The following is a 22,499-nucleotide window of genomic DNA, read 5'->3' on the forward strand; positions in this document are numbered from 1 at the left end:
GTTTGCCAGACACATCAGCGCATGGATCTCTGACCGCAGAGACGACGAAATCCTCGCCAGCATCAATTTCCTGAACTTGACGCTGACTATGGTAGTGGCCAAGATCAGCACCAACTCCAACAACACTCGCAGACCCCCACTGAAAGTGACCTTCACGGTCATTGCAGCAACCCACGTCAAAGAACACGGCCTTTAGTGCGCCGGAATTAAGATTCCACCTGCCCACATGACCAAAGAACGATACACAGAGCTCCGCCAGTGCTTAAAGTGCTACCGATACTCCCACTACACCAGTAAGTGCACCGAGTAAGTGCAGAAATGCAGTATTTGCGCCCAGGAGCATCACTACAAAGCCTGCACATCCTCCCACTGACGCTGCCTACTCTGCAATGGCCCGCACACTGAAGTTTCACCCAACTGTCTCCACCATCAGGAAGAAATAAAAATGATGGCAAGCACCACCTCAACTCGGCTAGCCAAACCGCCTACGTCTGCTTTCCCGGCCTTGCCCGAGAACGCTGGGGAAGCTGCTGCAGTTGCCACCAACAACACCCTCCTACCGGTGCTTCTACACCTTGCCGACAAATTGGCAGGCAACGAAATCAACCTATACATCCACATTATTGACAAGCTCCTTACGGGCTCGCCATAGCGCGTGCTACATGGACACTTCGTTCTGAGTAGCTAAATCTAAAACAACAACAAGAGGTTGCTCACTGCAAATGGACTTCCGACGGTGACAGTACCAGACGACCATCTCCCAGCTCCTCCACCTGGGGCCGGCGCGGTGTCCGACCCTGCAAAAGTACCCACAACCAGTCCGGTAACAGGGACGCCACCCACACTGGCTACCCCTGCCAACGAAGACACCACATCCAAAAACAACGGACCACGCGAAACTCCCACAACCAACACCGAGGCTCCCCAGAGCCGACGTTGACGAGAATGGCCTTGCGACCGAAGACGACTAAGAAAACAAAAATACTTGCTGATCGGAAAGAACAGCACATAGTGAGCTCAATGGCAACACACACCAGACGATAATTGGCCCACAGACGTAACAAGTTAATCAGCCAGAACAAATACCCGCACCCCAAGTATGTCCACGCCCACTCCATGAACGCTTACAATAATCTCACAATACTGAAAAAAGAATACCACGACCCAGAATTTCACCGCAAATTCCCTGATGGACAAATGCAATTCCTCAAAGGACGACGATCCTGATGGTACCAAACTGCCGGCGTTCCTCTGTTCAGATATAAAGCGTTGATTTGCACATTAAACTGCAACCTGGCGACTAAGCCTCCTGCGGGTCATAAACTCCAAGCGACCATGAAGATGCCATCCATCCACAGATCCCAAGAACCAGCTATTGGTACTGGTAATGACACCAAAGGGCCTCCACTTATGGGCTATTCATGCCCGTGCCCCCTTTTGGGTGGCTTAATCTAAATCAATCAATCTATACATGACAGCCACCTCTCCACCATGAAGGTCACCTCCACATCGCCTAAGGAAGCTACCTTTGCTGCTACCAACGGCTTCTGGTGCTAGCACCAGAAGCCGTTCGCTAGCACCCCCCCCCCCCCCCGGACAGATCACCAAAGAAACAAATCCACAAGGGCTGTGACGATGATTCGAACCTACGTCTGAGATAATCCGACGCTGCCTTTATCGAATGAGCTACGACATGGTCAAAAGAATTTCAACCAGGAGTTCTACTGACCTTACTGGACCCTGCAGCCTCTCAGACACAAACCAGGATTTTACGAAATTCCCCCATGTTCGAATCCTCATAACGGCCCTAGTGGATTTGTTCATTCGATGCATCACGCTATTGTGACTTGCGTAATGAAGTAATGTGGAAAGACTTAGAACGGCCTGTTGACATAGCTAGAGTGCAGAGGGGGGGGGGGGAAATTTTGTAAAATCCTGGTTTGTCTGAGAGGCTGCAGGGTCCAGTAAGGTCAGTAGAACTTCTGGTTAAAATTCTTTTGACCATGTTGTAGCTCATTCGATAAAAGAAGCGTCTGGGATGCTCTCAGATGTAGGTTCGAATCTTCGTCACGGCCCTTGTGGATGTGTTCATTTAATGCGTCACGCAATTGCAATGTCTGTGTAATCACCAAAGTAGACTATTAACGGCTTCGGCAATGCTACAAGTGTTAGCTACGATCACTTCACAAAGAACTGTACATCTCGGGACCAACGGTGCAGCAAGTGCACTGGGAACCAACACTTCAAAAAATTGCATGAACGAATATCTTCAATGCCTTCTCTGCGATGGCGAACATACTGCCGTCGCCGCAGAGTGCCCCGAAGACGTGAAGAAATACAGATGTTCGACGCCAGGCAGACCAACACCACTCCCCGTGCACCATCAAATTTCAACGTGCAAGCCGCCAATTCCCTGAAATTCCAGGCAGAGGCAGAGCGTCTGCACAACCTGTAAGCCAATGGGGGTCTAGCTCCCAGTCCGCCAACCAATCATCGACTCGGACGCAACAGCCACAGCCTCTGGCCAATCAACAAGCCAGCCTTCACCACACCAGTTGTTCCCCAACATCGATCATAGTACCATCTTCGGACTCGTCCACCTGGTTGAATGGTGGTAGGCAGGAACTGCAAGGAATTCGCACGAATTCTAAACATACTATATGCTTCCAATGGTCTACCAACATTTAATATTTCTGAGGAACTCTTCACAACTACAGCTCCAGCCACTGCCACCGCTACGTCTGCACTGGCAGACGTAGCGGTGGCAGTGGCTGCACTGGCAGATCTCTGCCGGCGCCCACCCTCTGCAACCTGCTACAGCTCCATTACCTCTGCAAACTGCCACTCCAGACCAACCACATATTACTCCAGTTATACCGGCGACTACATCACCTGCATCGGCACCAATATCAGTTGCTCCTGCAGACCTCCACCTGTCTTCTGATTCTACTGCCTCTGTTGACATTGAAACACTCACCACCCCAGACTCGTAAGATACCATGATTGATTCTCCAGCAGTAACTGAAATATATTAACAACGTGACAACACTGCATTTGGATCTCCCGAATTCAGATTTCTCACCAGCCGTATATTATACACAAGGTTGCTCGTAGCCTGGGGATAGCGCGCAGGATTCGTAATTCTGTGGCGCGGGTTCGATTCCCGCACGAGGCAGAAGCAAATGGGCAAAGTTTCTTTCACCCTGAATGCCCCTGTTACCTAGCAGTAAATAGGTATCTGGGAGTTAGTCAGCTGTCACGGGCTGCTTCCTGGGAGTGGAGGCCTGGTCGAGGACCGGGCCGCGGGGACACTAAAAAGCCCCGAAATCATCTCAAGATAACCTCAAGAAGGAATGAAGAACACTCTAGGAGCTAATGTGAAATGGTTGACAACGACGCAATCTTCTCGGTATGCGATAAATCCACACTGGTATCCGAACTTTGTCCCCAGGACTATGCTGAGTAAAAGAATAAACATCAAATGATAACACGAAGCAAGAAGAAATAGGTGAAGAAAGAAAACTAAGACACCACCGAAGACAGTCACCACCTAGAATGAAGCACCGCCACTGCCGCTCTTCCTGACCCGACTCGAAGCCTTGCCAGTTGTGGGGTTGTTTCAGCATCGACTTAAGACATGCAGCTAGGTCAAGCCCTGGCACTTTCTCTACAACTTCAGCATTTCCTCTCGCTGACTTCTCTTCAGCTGTCCGCACTTCAAGGCTCGACCTAATGGGTATCTTATCTTGCATATTATTGCATTGTGCGGTGAACGGAGCCATTATAATTATTACTATTATAATAATTATTAAATATTTATATTAAAATAATCACTCTTCCTTCTTCTTGGTCTTGAAAAAGGCAGGCCTCGGGTGAAAGAGGGCTGTGACGATCTTTGTCTGGAACACGTAGGTGCAGGATCGGAACGTCCACCTCCCGAGGGTCGTGCGGCCCAAGCTCTGCTTCAAGAGGCTGGGGTCGTTCATACCCTTGATGGGGTGGTTCTTTTCCGGCCACGTCCACGGCGGTCTCTGGTGTTGGAGGTCCCTGTGCCCTTTTTCAACTACTTCGAGGTTATCCCCGGAACTCAGTTCCTGCGACGGCGCTGGAACCAATCGTATTGGTGTGTGTGCCTTTCCATTGGAGACTTTCAGCGCCATGGAGAGGGGGGGGGAGGGGGAGACCTGCTGCCTGGGTAACAGCTTTCTCCCCAAATCAACCTACCCTGGCTTTGCGCCCTGGTGAGACCACTTCAGACCAGACCGACACCAGAGCGCAACTCCATGGTCTCCAGAGACTGATGGAAGCCTACTACTATTGTCGTGCGGTGAACGAAGCCAGCTACGGATAGCTTGCCTTATCCTCCATTTGATTCTTGCTAGCTCAGTTTTGTACACCACGCCCAGAATAAGACGGTCGTCGTTTATGAACGAGGTGGTGTTTTAGCACGTATAACCTCTGAGGTTTGAGGGGGGCCTGCGTGATAAGACCCTCCTCAGTGAGACAGAGGAGATGCCCCTGACACAGTCGCCAACAAGAATACCAAGGTACTTGTACTCGTCAGTGATACCAATAGTCCATGGCTGTGCCCTCGACATGGAACCTCGTTTGTGAAGATACCATTCTTGCGTTTGCATTCAATTTGTAGGCTCGGTGATCGGCAGTTTCCCGCGTTGACCCTCAAGACAGCGCCACTCAACGTATCACACATCAATACCTGAAGGCCGGTCGGCGTCTCTGCTGCCACGACCAGCTCATCTGCAAACGCTAGTACAGACACCTTTTACTCCCCCCAGACGAATCCCCAGGCTCAGTTTCTTCATATTGGCAAGTGCCTCATCAATCGCCAAATTGAAAAGAAAGGGACTAGGGACAATCCCTGTTTGACTCCCTTAGTCACAGGGATTACCTTTGATTTCTCGTTCTGACTGGTTATGACTGTCGAGGCACCATCATAGCCCGACATAATATCCCTAAAAGCTTGGTGATTTCCTTGCGCTCCATGGGCCGATCGATGGCTGCATGAGGGACGCTGTCGAAAGTCTCCTCAATGTCAAGGTGCGCAGGAATTTCAGCACTTGGACCTCAGCCAGAAGAACATCTAGGATCTAAAGGTTTTCAGCGCATCCATCCACAGGAATGAATGAACAGGAATTATGTTACGGCCCTCTCGGGTCGCAACCGGGTTCTTACTCTGATGTTAGAGGAAGGGTATCCGGCCCCAAGCCAGTAGTGGCTTTCAAGGGATGAGATCCATAACGCAAGTAAATTAAAGGGGAAGGGAAATAGTCAAAAACTTAATAATATAATTACCGTCACCAATAAATATATATAAGAAGATTACACGGGGGGGGGGGGGGTATATAAACACTATTATATACACTGTTGTCTTCTTCTGAAGACTCTGGATCTCCACGGTGCTCACGATGCCAAGCTCTTGGTGCTCTTGTGGCCTCACGACGAATCCTTCGAGAATCTTGAGTCTACCCCGGCCACAGGCCAGCCAAGTCATAGTTCCACTGGGGGCACCGTCGTGGAGGCCGTCAACCACAAGTCCAGCAGATAGCTGGCAGGTTCCAAATCAGCGACGCTGGTTAGGCCACTCCACGATCGATACTAAGGTAGCGAACCCTTGTCAGGATCCTCGTGTGATACCACAGATCACTCTCCTTGCCACAACTCCCCAGTGGTTAAGCGTCTCCACCAGTCAGTCCCGGATATGACAATCCCTCAACTGCCACTTCACAGGCAGGTCAACACCACAGTGTTCATCCGGGGGCGACTCACAGCTGCTGCAGCAAACACTTGGAGACGAGACGACTGCCTTGGGTAGACTGATCCAACTTCCATTACAGCAGTCCCAGGTCGACTCTGTAATCAGACACGTCATCAGTAACAGGGACACTCTAAAGCACCTCACTTACAGGCTTAGACACAAACGCCCGACGTATCCATTCCATAGATGGCGTTGCTGTCTAAGCTCCACCTCACCAGAGGTCAGCAGCGGCTGTGTTATGAGCTGAACAGGACGGGAAACTAACCCTTGTGGCCAGTACACCTCGTCCTCACCAGGTGTCGTCGTCCATTTGGAGGGGGTTTCGGGAGCTGACCCACAGATGGCGTGGTCGTCACTGCTCCAGGCTCGGACGCTGGATTCGGGTCCGTAACACTTCTGTCTCTCGTCGATCCTGATAGCTTGAAAGTCTGTTTACGGTCTAATGAAACGGCTGCACTATCGTATAAGAATCGGTAATGAGGCAATAGTGCGAGGGGGGGGGGGGAGTGTTTCCTGGCCTAGAAATCTTAGGAATCGGCACCATTTTACACGCCCGGTAAGGACGTGGCAGGGAGCGGCTAGCCAACCGCAGATAGAACAATGTCTGTCATTATGATGGGTTATATTTGATACCCATACCAAGGAGATTCGAAACCCTTTATTCTGTGCAGCAATTACTCAATTTATAGCTTTTAGTATGTGGCTGAAAATTCAGACGTTAGTCTGCACTAGTTCTTAATTTTTCTTTCAACATCTCCCAGACTAGTATCCAGGGAGTATCAAACCCACCAGGATTGCTCTGAAACAATAATAATAATTAATGATTTTTATTTAAAACCTGTAAAGAATATACAGGGGTTTATTAGGATTCAAAATACCTAATAACTTGGGTGTAGATTAGTTTGAGCTGTAACTTTCAAAAGGTAATTTTTTTCAGTGTACTACTAATGGTGATTGGGGATGCCTAGGGTATGGGTGTTCCTCTTGACGAGCACGGAGCAACCAAGACGAAGGTGGTGTTGGAAAGGTTGCGGACAGACGTCCCCTTGGCTAGATCAGACTCCACAGTCGGCAACGTTGTGTACAGGTAAGCAGTTTTTTAACTGTTCGGCTCTGAGAAACTCGTATTAAAATAATTTCTAGGTTAGATTATAACCTAGTTTCCAAGTTAAATTATTTTAGTAATACCTGGTAAATGTGCAGATTTTGTAACATTCCAAGCTAAGCTTTTATATTAAGCAGTCAGCTTTAAATCTTGTCTCCCGGCAGGATAATTAATGTAAATGAAGCAGAGCATCAATGCCCTGCAATTTGTGGCTGGTCAGTACAGTATATTGAATAAGTTAAAGCATTAAAATCTTCCCTTGCTGTAACAAGGAAAGGTAAAAAATTATATAAAGCAGAAGTTCTGAAAGATTGGAAACGAGGATCGCAAGTTATTGCGAAGCAATTTGTGCCACAGTGCCCCCTCCCCGCTCAGCTCGTTGTCGCCGTGTGGGGGCTTAGTGGGCGGCTGCCGGAGTGTGATGCTCCTTGGGACAGTCCTCTGTCCTTTTCTAGCCTTGTGCTCCTGCTGCCGTCCTCTCCAATTCTGCTGGGCATCTTTTCCTTTTCCTTCTGTTTCGTTTTTCTCCCCCCTCTTCTCCTATCTGCTTGCCGTTTCCTACCGACCTTTTGCTCGTTCTGGTTCTTCCCTTGGACTTCTATTTTGACGCCCGGGTGCTTGAGGAGGCATACTCATGCACCCGTAGAACTGCAGTACCCGACGTCGAGAGCGAGGGGAACCTTTTATTGTCAATCCCCACTTCGTCCCTGAACCCGATCTCGACGGACTGTCGGTTTCTTAAGGTGGCGTTTGTGGGGCGTATACTCGCGACGCACCCCTAGGAGGCCCCGACAAGATCGGCGATAGCTTCTTGTTGGGTGTCCTGCCTCTAATTGTGGCTCCATGGTGGGTGTGGGGGCACATTCGTGAGTGAATTCTTTCTTTCGTCAAGATGATTACCCCTGCTTCGGCTTCTTCTGGTTTACCTTCTCAGGCTCGTGGGGTGGGCGACCAAGCCCCCGAGTCGGTCCGTATTGGAAGACCGGGCTCTGTAGCCTCCGCTGCATTGGGCCCCGACCTTGCTCCTCCTTTGGCCTCTCTGACTCCTTCCTCTGGCTCCCCTCCCTCCTCTGTGGTTGGGTCGAGCCCCAAGCCCCCAGTGGTGACTACCTCGTCCCCTGGCGCGGCTCCTTCTCTAGTTGTAACTACTGCGCCTTTTAACCCCTCTCTCTCTGGGGGTTCTCACCGCCGTCCTCGTCACGGCCGCCCTCGCTCGTTTCCTTCCAGTTCTGCTACCTATCAAGCCTTGTTTGGTCCCGCTTCGTGGGCCAAATATTTTGATCTCCTCCCTCTTGATTCTGCGCCTCCTGGCGATTTCTCCCTCCATCGACATCTCATTGATTCCGTGGATGCCTCCATTACTTTCAACCCCACTCGTCTCGGTACACGTGTCGTTGCTGCTCCTTCTCAGGATGCTGCTTCCCGCTTGGCTGCCTTATCCTGCCTTGGCGAGACCCCCGTTCGGGTCTCGAAGAACGTTCAGTTGAATGCCAGTGTTGGCACTATTTTGCTCCCGCCCCATGTTGCGACCGGTGTTCGGGACCTGCGCGACTGCCACGACGATATTCGACATATCCTCGCTGCCCAGGGCCACTCTATTCTCCAGGTGGACACGTTTACTCGTCCCCCTCGTGGTAGTCGCCGTCAACCCCTCCGGGTTGTGAAGATTACCTTTGATGGTAGGACCCTTCCACCCTCTGTCATTCTTGCTGGTGCCAGGTGCTCTGTCCAGGAGTACATTCCTTCTCCTCGGCTCTGCAACAAGTGCTGGAGGTTTGGGCATGGTGCCCTCCGCTGCTCCGGGACTGTCTCTCTCTGTCCTTTGTGTGGTGGCGAAGGTCACTCTAAGTCGGAGTGCGCTTCTCCCCAGGCTCGTTGCCTCAACTGCGGTGAGGCCCATCCTACCTTCTCCCGTGCGTGTGTCCATTACAAGCTTGAGGCAGCCGTCCTCAACTTGAAGCACCGGGAGCGTTTATCTTTTCCTGAGGCGAGGCGCCAGGTTCGCCGGCTCCCGCCTTATGCTAATATCTCTTATGCTCGCGTGTTGCGCTCTTCCTCTCCTCGTCCTTCCCGCCTTCCTCAGACTCACAACCGTTTCCGGGCCTTGGACCCTGATGCGCCCACTGCCCCCTCCTCTGTCCCTTTGGGTTCTCTCCCGAAGGATCCTCCTCCTGGTCCTCTGTCTGGGGTTCCCCTTCCTTCTACCCGGTCTGTCGTGTCTTCTGTGTCTTCTTCCTCGTCCCCCTCCGATCCTCCTTCCCATCCTCTTCCTCCATCTATCGGCTCTCCCCGCCGCTTGTCGGTGCGGGCGGATGTCCATCGCTCTCCTAACGGCCGTCATGTGTGCTCTCGTTCGGCTTCTCCTGTTGAGACACTGGAATCCGTTGCCCGGTACGTAGTTGCTGGGACACCGGTCTCTTTAAGTCAGAAGCGTAAGCCTGGCTCCTCTCCTTCCTCTTCCCCGGCGGGTAAGAAGGCTTCGCTTTCTTCCTCAACTCCTCCTTCTGGCTCTGTTGCTCCTTCCCCTCCCGTTTCAGTGCTTGCGCCCCCTGTTCCTGCTATGGAGGTTTCTTTGGCCCCTGCTTCCCTTTCGGTTGCTGCTCTTGCTGGGGTGCGCTCCTCTCTTTCTACTCCCCATCTTCCTGCTGCTGTCCTTGACTACTCCTCTCCGTTGTCTCCTCCTCCTCCTCCTCCTCCGGACCCTGCCCGCCCACCTCTGATCTGTTCTCCCGTTTCCTTCCCTCCGTCTTTGCTCAGTTTACCCATGCCCCCTAACCCTGACTTTGCTGACCCTGATCCCGACCCTGATATTCTTTAACGTGCTCTGTTGCTCTTTCGCCTTTGTTTCTTCCTTGTTCTCTGTTTTTGTCCTTTCTCTTCTCGTCGTTGTCCATTCTTCAATGGAACGTTCGAGGTTATTACGCCAATTTCCTCGAACTCCAACTTCTGGTTTCGCGGTTTTCGCCCCCTTTGTGTCCGTCTCCAGGAGCCAATGCTTGGTGCTCGTCCTGGTCGTTTTCGTGGCTATTCCTTTCTCTCCCCCCACCCAGCCATTGCTGGGGCTTCTAATTCTTCTGCTCTCTTGATTCGGGCTGATGTTCCCTTTGTTCCTTTACTTTTTCCTTCGCTTCTCCATTGTTCTGCTGCTCGTATCTTTGTGGGGAAATGGTACACAGTTTGTTCCATTTATCTCCCCCCGAGTGTCCCGCTCTCTCTTCCTGATTTGAAACACCTCCTAGACTCCTTGCCGGAGCCTGTGCTCCTGCTGGGTGACTTCAATTGTCGTCATTCTCTTTGGGGTGACGTTCTGACGAATACCCGGGGTCGCCTCCTTGAGCCGTTTCTCCTCTCTTCTTCCCTGTCTCTTTTGAATTCTGGTGAGCCCACTCATTTGGACTCTCGAACTCGCACCCTTTCTTGTCTTGATCTTTCTCTCTGCTCTTCTTCTCTTTACTTAGATTTCACGTGGCAGGTTCTTGATGACCTCCATGGAAGTGATCATTTCCCCATCCTTGTTTCCTTTTTCTCTTTTCGCCATTCCCTCTCTTTCCCTAGGTGGCAGTTTGCTAAGGCGGACTGGACCCTATTTTCCCTCAGTGCTACTCTCTCTGACCTCTCCCTTCTGCCCCTCTCGCGCGCTCTCCTCCTTTTTCATGACACTGTCTTCGACGCTGCCCTCCGCTCTATTCCTCGCTCTTCCTCTTGGGGTCCACGGAAGTGCGTTCCCTGGTGGAATGCGGACTGTGCTCGGGCTGTCCGCTGTAAGCGTGCAGCCTGGAAGCAGCACCGCCGTAGGCAGACGACCGATTCTTTTCTTTTCTTTCGGAAAGCGAGTGCGGTGGCCCGTAGGGCCATCCGTACGGCTAAACGTGAATGTTGGGCATCTTATGTCTCGACAATTACGTCCGAAACCCCTCTGGCCCAGATCTGGAAGCGTATCCGCAAGATAGCGGGTAAGTTCGTTCCCGATGTTTCACCGGTCCTTCACCTCCATGATACTCTTGTGGCGGACCCGTTGCAGGTCGCTTCCGAACTGGGTTCCCACTTTTCTTCTGTTAGCTCTGGTCTTCATCTTCCCCAATCTTTCCTTCTTCGTAAACCTGTCCTTGAGTCTCGTCCTTTAGATTTCTGCACTCATCTTCAGCTTCCCTATAATGATCCCTTCTCTCTCTCTGAACTTCGTTCTGCCCTGGCTCTCTGCGGTTCTACGGCGGCGGGCTCCGATGGTATTCATTATGAGATGCTTCGCCATCTCCCTCCGAGCATGTCTCAGTATTTACTGAGTCTGTATAATCGGATCTGGGAGTCGTCGTCAGTCCCTGAGGACTGGCTCGATGCCGTTGTCCTCCCTGTTCGCAAACCGGGGTCTCTGGGTACTTCCCCTAAGGACTTTCGCCCTATTGCTCTCACAAGTTGTGTCTGCAAACTCTTTGAACGTATGGTTAACGTTCGTCTGATGTGGTTCCTGGAACACCATCACCTCCTCTCCCCTTCTCAATTTGGTTTCCGCAAGTGCCGCAGCACGACAGATGTCCTGGTGAACTTGGAGGTCTATATTCGTACTGCTTTTGCTGCGAAGACCTCCGTTGTTGCCGTCCTTTTTGACCTAGAAAAGGCTTACGACACCACTTGGCGTTATCATATTCTATCTCAACTTCATTCTTTTGGCCTTCGTGGTCATCTCCCTCTCTTTCTCCGCAGCTTCCTCTCTCGTCGTTCCTTTCGGGTGCGCCTTGGTACCGCTCTGTCTCCCTCTTTTCAGCAATACGAAGGTGTGCCCCAGGGTAGTGTTCTGAGCACTACTCTTTTTCTGGTTGCCCTCAATGGTCTTCTTTCCTCTCTTCCTTCTGGTGTCTTCTCCGCTCTCTATGTCGATGATCTTACCCTTTGTTGTCAGGGGTGATGATTCGCCTCTCCTTCAACGCCGGCTTCAACTTGCAATTGATGCCGTGTCGTCTTGGGCCACAGGTCATGGCTTCAAGTTTCTCTACTTCTAAGACTTGTGCCATGACTTTTACGCGGAAACGGGTTGTACTTCGTCCCTCTTTGTCACTTTATGGTCATCCCCTTGAATACAAAGATTCCGCGAAGCTTTTGGGGTTATTCCTTGACACTCGTTTGTCTTGGTCTCCCCATATCTCTTACCTCCGTGTTGAGTGCTCTAAGGCCCTTACCCTCCTTCGGGTCTTGTCCCGTACTTCTTGGGGGGCAGATAGGCGCACTCTCCTTGCTTTACATTCCTCTCTCGTCCTGTCTAAGCTCGATTATGGTTGCCCTGCTTACTCGTCTGCTTCTCCTTCTACTCTTCGCCGTCTTGATGCTTTGCACCATACTGGGTTGCGCCTCAGTTCTGGTTCCTTTCGTTCGACTCCCGTCCTTAGCTTGTATGTTGACACTGGCTTCCTGTCTCTCCAGGACCGCCGTGATCGCTACTGTCTTCGCTATCTTGCGCGGTCCTTGCAACATCCTTCCTCTCGCCTCTGTCGTGCTTTAACTTTTACCCCTCCTGCGGTTCCTGTTCCTCTTCACCACCTCCCTCTTTCTGTCCGGTTATCTCGCCTACAGGATTCTCTTTCCGTTCGTATTTCTGATGTCTCTCCTCGTGTTGTTCCTTCTTTGCCCCCGTGGAGGGTCCCTCTTCCGCGGTTTTGTACATCCTTGACTCGTATCACTAAAGCTTTTACCCCTCCTACGGTTCTAAAACGCCTTTTCCTCGAGCACTTTTCTTCTCACTCCTGCTCAGTTTCTGTCTTCACCGATGGGTCTAAGTCAGCGGACGGTGTTGGCTACTCTGTTGTTTTTCCTGATCGCACTTATATGTGTCGCTTGCCTCCGGAGACTAGCATCTTTACAGCGGAACTTTATGCTATTCTCTATGCTCTTCGTCTCCTGCTTTCTCGTTGTCAGTCTTCCTTTGTGGTTGTTGTTGACTCTCGTAGTGCCCTCATGGCTCTCGGGTGCTTTAATCCAGTTCATCCAGTAGTTGTCGAGATCCAGCATTGGCTGTTTCTCGTTCACAGTAAATTTAAGTCGGTTGAGTTTTGTTGGGTTCCCAGCCATATTGGCGTGTCTTTAAATGAGCGTGCGGATGCTGCCGCTAAGGAAGCTGTCCGCTCTTGTCCCATCTCTCGTAAAGGCATTCCGTATTCCGACTTTTACCCGGTTATCCATTCCTCAGTCCTTACCCGTTGGCAGGCTTCTTGGTTGTCTGTTACTGGTAACAAGCTACGTAGTCTTAAATGTTGTGTTTCCTCGTGGCCGTCCTCCTTCCACCGTAACCGGCGGTGGGAAACAGCTCTGGCGAGGTTGCGTATTGGCCATACTCGCTTAACCCATGGTCACTTGATGGAGCGCCGCCCTGCTCCTTATTGTCCTAGTTGCATTGTCCCTCTTACGGTCGTGCATGTCCTTCTTGAATGTCCTGACTTCCAGGACGAGCGTGTGTCTTGCTTTCCGACCGCCCCTCGCGGTCACCTGTCCCTAGATAGAATTCTTGGTGACTCGGATACTTTTGATATCGTTCGCCTTATGCGTTTTTGTTCTCGTATTGGCATCCTTGGTGATATTTAGCGCCCTCTGATTATTTTGCGTATTTGATGGTGCTACATAGCCTTCCCGGTTTGGTGCCTTCTTTTGATAATTACTTACTTACTTACTTGTGCCACAGTGATTGAAGGTTAAAATTTTCTGGTAATTTATTAATGTACACATAGCCATTTAAAGTACTGACAGTCTACACGGGTACAGTAAGTGCTATTGGGCAGTGGGGGGGGGGGGGTAGAAATAGCCTAAGCTACTCTATCCCTTTGAGATGTATTTTTTTCTTGTCTCAATAAACATACTTGAAGTGTTGTTGGTATATTTTTAATTTGTTAAAATTTGATAATTTTCTTTAAGATTTATTTTTATTTGCAATTTTATAACGTTGACCTTTGGTGGTCTTTATTAGTGTAAGTGATGGAATCTTCATTCCATTTAGGCTGTGAAAGGCTTCAATTATGCTTTAGTTTGTCTGCCAACAATGTTTGTAGGAATGAATAAACTGCAGATGACATTAACGATGATTGCTAGAGCCTACTCTCTAATAGCTACTCAGAGCTGTTAGAGCCTACACAGTATTGTAGAAGAATAGGGTTAAGGCATCGTAAAGGGTTGAGCAGAACCAAGCTTGTAATAGTATAACTTCATAGGCTATGTAATTGACGCACTCTGAAAAATTAAAACTTGGCTCTTTATTAAGAGTGGGTATAAATAACTGTCTTGCAAAATCCATAACGTTTCTGCAGTTCACTTTAAAAGTTCTTAATTACAAACTGAAATGCTACTTAAAGGGGTGAAATGGAACGAGTCACTCAAAGCCCCTGAAATTTTGTCACTTATCCAAAGCAAATAAAAGGAACCAATATTGTGGAATTGTCTCCCAATTGTGGTTTAAGTAAATAAGCAAAACCAAGACCAACATTCTAATGCAACGTAAACGAATACTTCCTAGCCTAACAAACAACATAATTATTTTTAAACTAAGGACTAAGGGGAAAAACTAGCTTCGTCGAATCGGACTTGTGTACCAAATGACGCCCATACTTTTCATTTACTCTTAATAATAATAATAATAATCATTGTCGGGACAGGCACATGCAGAAGTGGCGAGGAGAGGTATCATGTATGAGGAAAGTCAAACCATGCAACACTACATGCGAGTCAAAACACCCATTTTACTTATGGTAAAAGGAGAAATGCTTGGAATTACTGTGCACATGCGGCTCAGGCTTTGGTACAAATATTAGTGGGAATATGGGATAGGTGTTCATGGTAATGACACGAAGTGTAAACTATGTGGTATGTTAAGGTCTCACGCCCTTTCACATTATGTTCTTGATTGTCAGTTTATTAATGTATATAGAAACAGAGAAGGATTGTTCCTGAACAAATAGCCTGGATGTGTCACAACGGAAAGGTTGATATTCTGGCGAGATAAAAGAATTTTGCACCAAGACTGTAAACTTTTGTTAAATTATCTGTCTTGCAAAATGTCTATACAGTATACCTAAGTCATAAAAGTATTTGTGTGTACGTTTGATACCATACTACTTGTGTAAAGGAGGAAATGTATGTTTATCTCGCAGAATGTTCGGCAATGTTTGTTTGATGTGTGTCTACATATGTAAGAACACGTTGTACTGAACAGGGTGAGAATAGCTTGAGCTACCTCATCCCTTTTGTGTTACCTCAATAAACTTATTTAAATTTCAATTGTCGGGACAGGAAGCCAGCGTGTTCATGCACGTTTTAAATTGAATTAAATGTTTTATTCAGGACAAAGTACATACATAGATGATGCAAACATAATGTAGGATATAAAGAGCTTGTACATAAAATACCTAAAGCTAATGATATGAATAGCGTTTCGGCCAAGAAATTTGGGCATGTTTTTCGGGCTTTATCGTGGTCACTTAATCGGGCTTCAGGTTTTGGCTTTATCGTGGTCACTTAAACATTGTCACTTGGATAGTTCACTCAAAGCTATGATGTCTAAAAGTAGTAGTCTACTTCAGCATTATCAAGAGTTCAAATTGTTAAATTTCTAGTTACGTTTAAGGATTACTTGATAAGTTACCAAAATATTAATCTTTTTAGGTTTGGCCGAAATGCTGTACACTATTGGCGCAACTCTACAAATTATTATTTAACTACAAAATCATACACCCTATGTATAATGCACAGATTAGTGTGATATAGATTCTAGACAACTGCAAAAGCGAAGTACGTTTGGATGTTTTACAATCAATCCCCTTCCCCCTTTCCCAGGCTAAATGTGTTCCTACTGTTTACACACAGCCTTAAACTACTGCCATGCTCATATTTATCTTATAAAACAGTTCAAAGTGACTATCGTCCACACTTTTGATATAATTATTACCATTTTAGTGTTAGAACATTTTAAGCAATGTAGCTTTGCTGATGTGTTAATTTACTCATCCCCCTGATTGTTTTAGTGTGGCTGGCTTCCTACTCGGTGGTATGCTGCTCTTCGTGTCGTTGTTCGATCCCACTAGAAAACCGGTCAAAGTTCTTCGACCATGCCTTTGGTGAAAGCAGTAGTGAGGCGGCGGCGTGAAGTTCGGACTGGCCTCGAGTCGCATGCTGCTGCGGCTTTCGACACCTTCACTGCTGCTCTCGACAAGATAGAAGTGATTGCCAAGATGAATATCTGAATTATCTTTAATGCTTTTGTGAATGTTAGCACTTGTGCACTAGTCGTGTATAAATAAAGATTTCATAAATTTTCCTTGTTAATAACCTCTAGAAAGTCTGTTTATTTCATAGGCTATTAGCAACTAAGTATAGTGGTAGTAAGTTTTTAAATACAAAAGTTGATTATTTGCTAGATAAAGGTGCAAGTTTGTCAATCCCTCCGCAGAGGACTGATTGCCGTGTTAAGTGGCCGCCTGGAGCTGCTGGGGTTGGCTCGGCCCCCCCGACCTCATGCCTGCTCTGGGTGTTGTACTTGTGAATGATGCACCATCTATGGTGCAAGATGAAGACTTTGCACCGGCCTGAGAGAATGTACAATATCGTTGAACTGTTTAAAAAGAGAAGGGTGTTGCCCGAAGCAGTGCTCAAGTGCACCAACATGTATTTGGCGCCTTTGCAGGCCCGGTAAGTGGTATCCCTCGGCTCCTGCCAGAGCCGTGCAAAACTGGTAACGGGCTCAGGCTGGACGGGAAATGTGTGTACCTTTACAAACTGCTAATTTTTTTAATCTTTGTTAAATGCATGATTTATGTATAAGGTATATAATATAATTTATTCAGGTAAAGGTGCATACATAAAAGATGTTAAAATGTTGGATTTTGAGGAGGTACATAATATGCCTAAAGACACCAATGTGCAGTTTCAAGCAATATGTGGGAAACAGACTAAAATTTAAAACTAAGAGATCAAAGCATAAATTGAATTGAGAAGGAAAAAAAATAGTAATGGATAGAACGAAAAATTGAAACGGAACGGCAAAAGTAATTTTACTAGACTACAATTTTCTTCGTTTATACATAGCGGATATCGGCAGTTAAAAACAAGTTGCCCCCTCCCTTTCCAGCCTGTTGTCATGTGGCGGCTTAGTGCGCGGCTGCCGAGCTGTGATGCTCAATGGGACGGTCCTGTGTCCTTTTGAAGCCTTGTGCTCCTGCTGCCGTCTTAACTAATTGTGCTGGTTGCTATTTCCTTTGAAGTTCCCTTTTTCTTCACCCGACCCCCCCCCCACCCCCACCACCACTCTTCAACTAATTCTTTCCCGCCGACCTTTTGACATTCTTAATTATTCTTTGACATCTATTTTTATGCCAGGTGTTTGGGGAGGCACTCGCCCATGGAACCGTGGTACCCGACGTTACTGAACTCGATCTCGACGGACTGATGGTTCTTAAGGTGGCGATTGCCAATTGCAGGGCGTATACTCACGATGCACCACTGGGGGTGGGGCGGGGGTCTGTCTTGTCAGGCACCTGGTTGATGGGGTTCTGGGAGTTCTTCTACTTTCCAAGTCGTTGATGGGGTTCTGGGAGTTCTTCTTCTCTCCAAGTCCGGCCCGAGGCCAGACTTGACTTGAGAGAGTTTGGCTGTTGCTCGGAGCGGCCCGCAGGCCCATATACCCACCACAGCCCGGTTGGTCCGGCACTCCTTGAAGGAAACAATCTAGTTTCATCTTGAAAATGTCCACGGTTGTTCCTGTAATATTTCTGATGCTCGCTGGTAGGACGTTGAACAACCGTGGACCTCTGATGTTCATACATTGTTCTCTGATTGTGCCCATGGCACCTCTACTCTTCACTGGTTCTATTCTGCATTTTCTTCCATGTCGTTCACTCCAGTACGTTGTTATTTTACTGTGCAGATTTGGGACCTGGCCCTCCAGTATTTTCCATGTGTATTATTTGGTATCTCTCTCGTCTCCTTTCTAGTGAATACATTTGGAGAGCTTTGAGACGATCCCAATAATTCAGGTGCTTTATCTCGTCTGTGTGTGCCGTATGTGCGCCGTATATATGTACGTAGGTGTCCTATCCTCTAATTGTGGCTCACGAATAAGCCCCCATAACCACCATGGAATGTAATTATTACATACTAGTTTCTGCTGCTGCTGAATGATCCTTGTATAACTCCCCAGGCTCGTCGGGTGGGCGACCAGGCGCACCCCCAACCCCCGAGTCGAACTGTTGGAAGACCAGGCTCTGTAGCCCTCACTACATTGGGCCTAGACAAAGCTACTCCTTTGACCCTCCCGACTACTCCCTTCACTCACCCTCCCTCTGTGGTAGGTTGAGCCCCCAAGCCTCCATTGGTGACCACCTCATCACCTGGAGTGGCTACTTCTCTCATTGTGACAACTGCGCCCTTTACCTCCCCCCCCCCCCCCACTCTCCTTGGGTGTTTGGCACTAACCTCCCCCCCCCCTTTTTAAGACTCGCTCCAGTGCTAATACGTTCCACACCTTATTTATTCCTGCTACATGGACTAAATATTTTAATCTCAACCATCCGGATTCTACACATCCTGAAGATTTCTTCCTTCATTAACATCTCGTGGATTAGGTGGATGCCTCTTACTTTTAACCCCCCCTGTACTGGTACAAGTGTCATTGATGCTGCTCCTCAGGATGCAGCTACCTGCTTAGCCATATTGTCCAGCATTGAGAAGACCCCCCCCCCCCTCCCCACCTCAGTTAGGGGCCTCCAAAAATACCCGGTTAAATGCCAGTGTTGGCAGTTATCCTACTGCACTATGTTGCGACTGGTGTTAGGGACCTGAAAGACTGCCACGAGGATATTAAACATATCCTTGAAGCCTAAGGTCATTCAGTCCTACAGGTTATGTTCACTCGACCCCCCTCATGGTCATCAGCTTCTACACATTGTGAAGATCACTTTTGATAGTTAAACCTTTCCACCTGCTATAATTCTTGTTGGTGCCAGATGCTCCACTTAGGAGTACATTCCCTCTCCTAGACTTTGCAATAAGTGCTGGAAATTTGAGCATGGTACCCTCAAATGCACAATTACAGTGTATGCCCCATGAGGGGTGACTCTGGTCACTAAGACGGTGCTCTTCTTTCCAGGCTCACTACCTCAATTGCGGTGACGCCCACCCTACCTTTTGCACGTGTATAAACTACAAATGTTAGGAAGACTTCAATTTGAAGCACCGCAATAGTTTCTTTTCCTGAGGCGAGACGCAAAGTCCGCCATCTCTCCTCTTTCACTAGCATATCTTATGATCGTGTGCCCCCTCACTGTCTGGCCTGTTGTTGCCGTGAGGGGGCTTGGTGGGCAGCTGCCGGGGTGTGATGCTCCATGGGTCAGTCCTGTCCTTTTGCAGCCTTGTGCTCCTGCTGCTGTCTTTACCCATTTTGCCAGTAACCTTATCCTTTTCATCGTGTTTCATTGTTCTCCCCCCTCTTCTATCATATTGTAATTTCCTGCCGACCTTTTGCCTGTTTTGATTATTCTTTCGACTTTCTTTTCTGACGCCCGGGTGTTTGGGGAGGCATACTCTTGCACCCGTAGAACTGTAGTACCCAACGTCTCGAGCGAGTAGACCCTTTTATTGTCAAACCCCCTTTCGTCACTGAGCCCGATCTCGACGGACTCGCGGTTCTTAAGGTGGCGTTTGTGGGGCGTATACTGACGACGCACCCCTGGGGGGACCCCGGCAAGATCGGCGATAGCTTGTTGTTGGGTGTCCTGCCTCTAATTGTGGCTCCATGGTGGGTGTGGGGGCATATTCGGGAATGAATGTTTCTTTTTCGTATCTATGTTGTATTCTGTTCCTCCTTTCCCTTCTCAGGCTCGTGGGGGTGGGCGACCAAGCCCCCGAGTCGGTCAGTGTTGGAAAACCGGGCTCTGTAGACCCTGCTGCATTGGGGCCCCGACCTAGCTCCTCCTTTGGCTTCTGACTACTCCCCTCCCTGTGGTTGGGTCGAGCCCCAAGCCCCCAGTGGTGACTACCTCGTCCCCTGGCATGGCTCAATCTCAAGTTGTAATTACTGCGCCTTTTAACCCCTCTCTGGGGGTTCTCAACGCCATCCTCGACACGGCCGCACTCGCTCGGTTCCTTCCCGTTATGATGCCTATCAAGCCTTGTTTGGTCCCGCTTCGTGGGCCAAATACTTTGATCTCCTCCCTCTTGATTCTGTGCCTCCTGACGATTTCTCCCTCCATCGACATCTTGTTGATTCCGTGGATGCCTCTATTATCTTCAACCCCACTCATCTCGGTACATGTGTGGTTGCTGCTCCTTCCCAGGATTGCTTGGCTGCCTTATCCTGCCTTGGCGAGACCCCTGTTCGGGTCTCGAAGAATGCTCAGTTGAATGCCAGTGTTGACACTATTCTCTTCCCGCCCCATGTTGTGACCGGTGTTCGGAATCTGCAGGACTGCCACGATGATGATCGGCATATCCTCGATGCCCAGGGCCATTCTATCCTCCAGGTGGACACGTTTACTCGTCCCCCTCGTGGTCGTCGCTGTCAACCCCTTCGGGTTGTGAAGATTACCTTTGATGGTAGGACCCTTCCCCCCCCCCCCTTCCCCCCGTCATTCTTGCTGGTGCCAGGTACTCTGTCCAGAAGTACATTCCTTCTCCTAGGCTCTGTAACGAATGCTGGAGGTTTGGGCATTGTGCCCTCCACTGCTCTGGAACACTCTCTCTGTCCTTTGTGTGGGGGCGAAGGTCACTCTAAGACAGAGTGCACTTCTCCCCAGGCTCGCTACCTCGACTGCGGTGAGGCCCATCCTACCTTCTCCCGTGCGTGTATCAATTACAAGCTTGAGGCAGCCGTCCTCAACTTGAAGCACCGGGAGCGTTTATCCTTTCCTGAGGCGAGGCGCCAGGTTCGCCGGCTCCTGCCTTATGCCAACGTCTTACGCTCGCGTGTTGCGCTCTTCCTCTCCTCGTCCTTCCCACCTTCCTCACTCACAACTGTTTCCGGGCCTTGGACCCTGATACGCCCACTGCCCCCTCCTCTGTTCCTTCGAGTTGTGTCCCGAAGGGTTCCCCTCCTGGTCCTCTGTCTTGGGTCCCGTTCTTTCTACCCGGTCTTTCATGTCTCCTGTGTCTTCTTCCTCGTCGCCCTCCAATACTCCTTTCCATCCTTCTTCGTCTATTGACTCTACCCGCCGCCTGTCAGTGCGGGCTGATGTCCATCTCTCTCCTAACGGCCGTCATATGTGCTCTCGTCCAGCTTCTCCTGTTGAGACGCTGGAATCCGTTGCCCGGTACGTAGTTGCTGGGACACCACTGTCTCTAATTCAGAAGTGTAAGCTTGGCTCCTCTCCTTCCTCCTCCCCGGCGGGTAAGAAGGCTTCGCTTTCTTCCTCGGCCCCTACTACTGACTCTATTGCTCCTTCCTCTCCCGTTTTGGTGGTTGTGCCCTCTGTTCCTGCTATGGAGGTTTCTTTGGCCTCTGCTTCCCTCTCGGTTGCTGCTCTTGCTGAGGTGTACTCCCCTCTTTCTACTCCCCCCTCTTCTTGCTGCTGTCCTTGACTGCTCCTCTCCGTTGTCTCTTCCTTCTCCTCCGGACCCATCCCGCCCACCTCTGGTCTGTTCTCCCATTTCCTTCCCTCCGTCTTTGCTCAGTTTACCCATGCCCCCTAACCCTGACTTTGCTGACCCTGATCCCAACCCTGATCTTCTTTAACGTGCTATGTTTCTCTTTCGCCTTTGTTTCTTCCTTGTCCTCTGTTCTTTCTCTTCTCGTCGATGTCTGTTCTTCAATGGAACGTTCGAGGTTATTACGGAAATTTCCTCAAACTCCAACTTCTGATTTCGCGGTTTTCGCCCCTTTGTGTCTGTCTCCAGGAGCCGATGCTTGGTGCTCGTCCTGGTCGCTTTCGTGGCTATTCCTTTCTTTCCTTCCCCGCCCCCCCAACTTTTGCTGGAGCTCCAAATTCTTCTGCTCTCTTGATTCGCTCTGATGTTCCCTTTGTCCCCTTACATTTTCCTTTGCCTCTCCATTGTTCTGCTGCTCGTATCTTTGTGGAGAAATGGTACACAGTTTTTCATTTATCTCCTCCCGAGTGTCCTGCTTTCTCTTCCTGATCTGAAACATCTAATGACTCCTTGCCGGAGCCTGTGCTCCTGCTGGGTGATTTCAATTGTCGTCTTTCCCTTTGGGGTGATGTTCTGACGAACACCCGAGGTCGCCTTCTTGAGCCTTTTATCCTTTCTTCCTCCCTGTCTCTTCTGAATTCTGGTGAGCCCACGCATTTGGAATCTCGGACTCTCTCCCTTTCCTCTCTTGATCTTTCTCTTTGCTCATCTTCTCTTTACTTAGATTTCACGTGGCAGGTTCTTGATGACCTCCATGGCAGTGACCATTTCTACATCCTTGTGGCACCTTTTTCTCTTTTCGCCCTCCCCTCTCCTTCCTTAGGTGGCAGTTTGCTAAAGCGGACTGGAACGTATTTACCCTCGGTGCTGCTCTCTCTGACCTCTCCCTCGCTCTCTCCTCCTTTTTCATGACACTGTTTTCGACGCTGCCATCTGCTCTATTCCTCGTTCTTTCATTTGGGGTCCATGGAAGTGCGTTCCCTGGTGGAGTGCAGACTGTGCTCGGGCTGT

General features: G+C 49.3%; 1 protein-coding gene and 1 long non-coding RNA gene across 2 annotated transcripts in view; both read left to right on the forward strand.

The window, feature by feature from the left end:
* The first annotated feature begins 6,716 nt into the window (after positions 1–6,716).
* Positions 6,717–16,166, forward strand: LOC138363771 (uncharacterized). Its single transcript, XR_011228107.1, has 2 exons — positions 6,717–6,863; positions 15,878–16,166. It is a non-coding gene; the product is annotated as an uncharacterized lncRNA (long non-coding RNA).
* Positions 16,167–16,419: 253 nt separating this feature from the next.
* The window catches only part of LOC138363811 (putative ammonium transporter 1), a 66,616-nt gene continuing 60,536 nt past the window's right edge, over positions 16,420–22,499 (forward strand). Inside the window, exon 1 of the mRNA XM_069323185.1 lies at positions 16,420–16,541. Within this exon, the coding sequence (XP_069179286.1) occupies positions 16,420–16,541 (122 nt within the window). The remainder of the gene's footprint in view (positions 16,542–22,499) is intronic.

Source organism: Procambarus clarkii, chromosome 11 (genome assembly GCF_040958095.1).
Source record: "Procambarus clarkii isolate CNS0578487 chromosome 11, FALCON_Pclarkii_2.0, whole genome shotgun sequence".
Taxonomy (NCBI): Eukaryota; Metazoa; Arthropoda; class Malacostraca; order Decapoda; family Cambaridae; genus Procambarus; species Procambarus clarkii.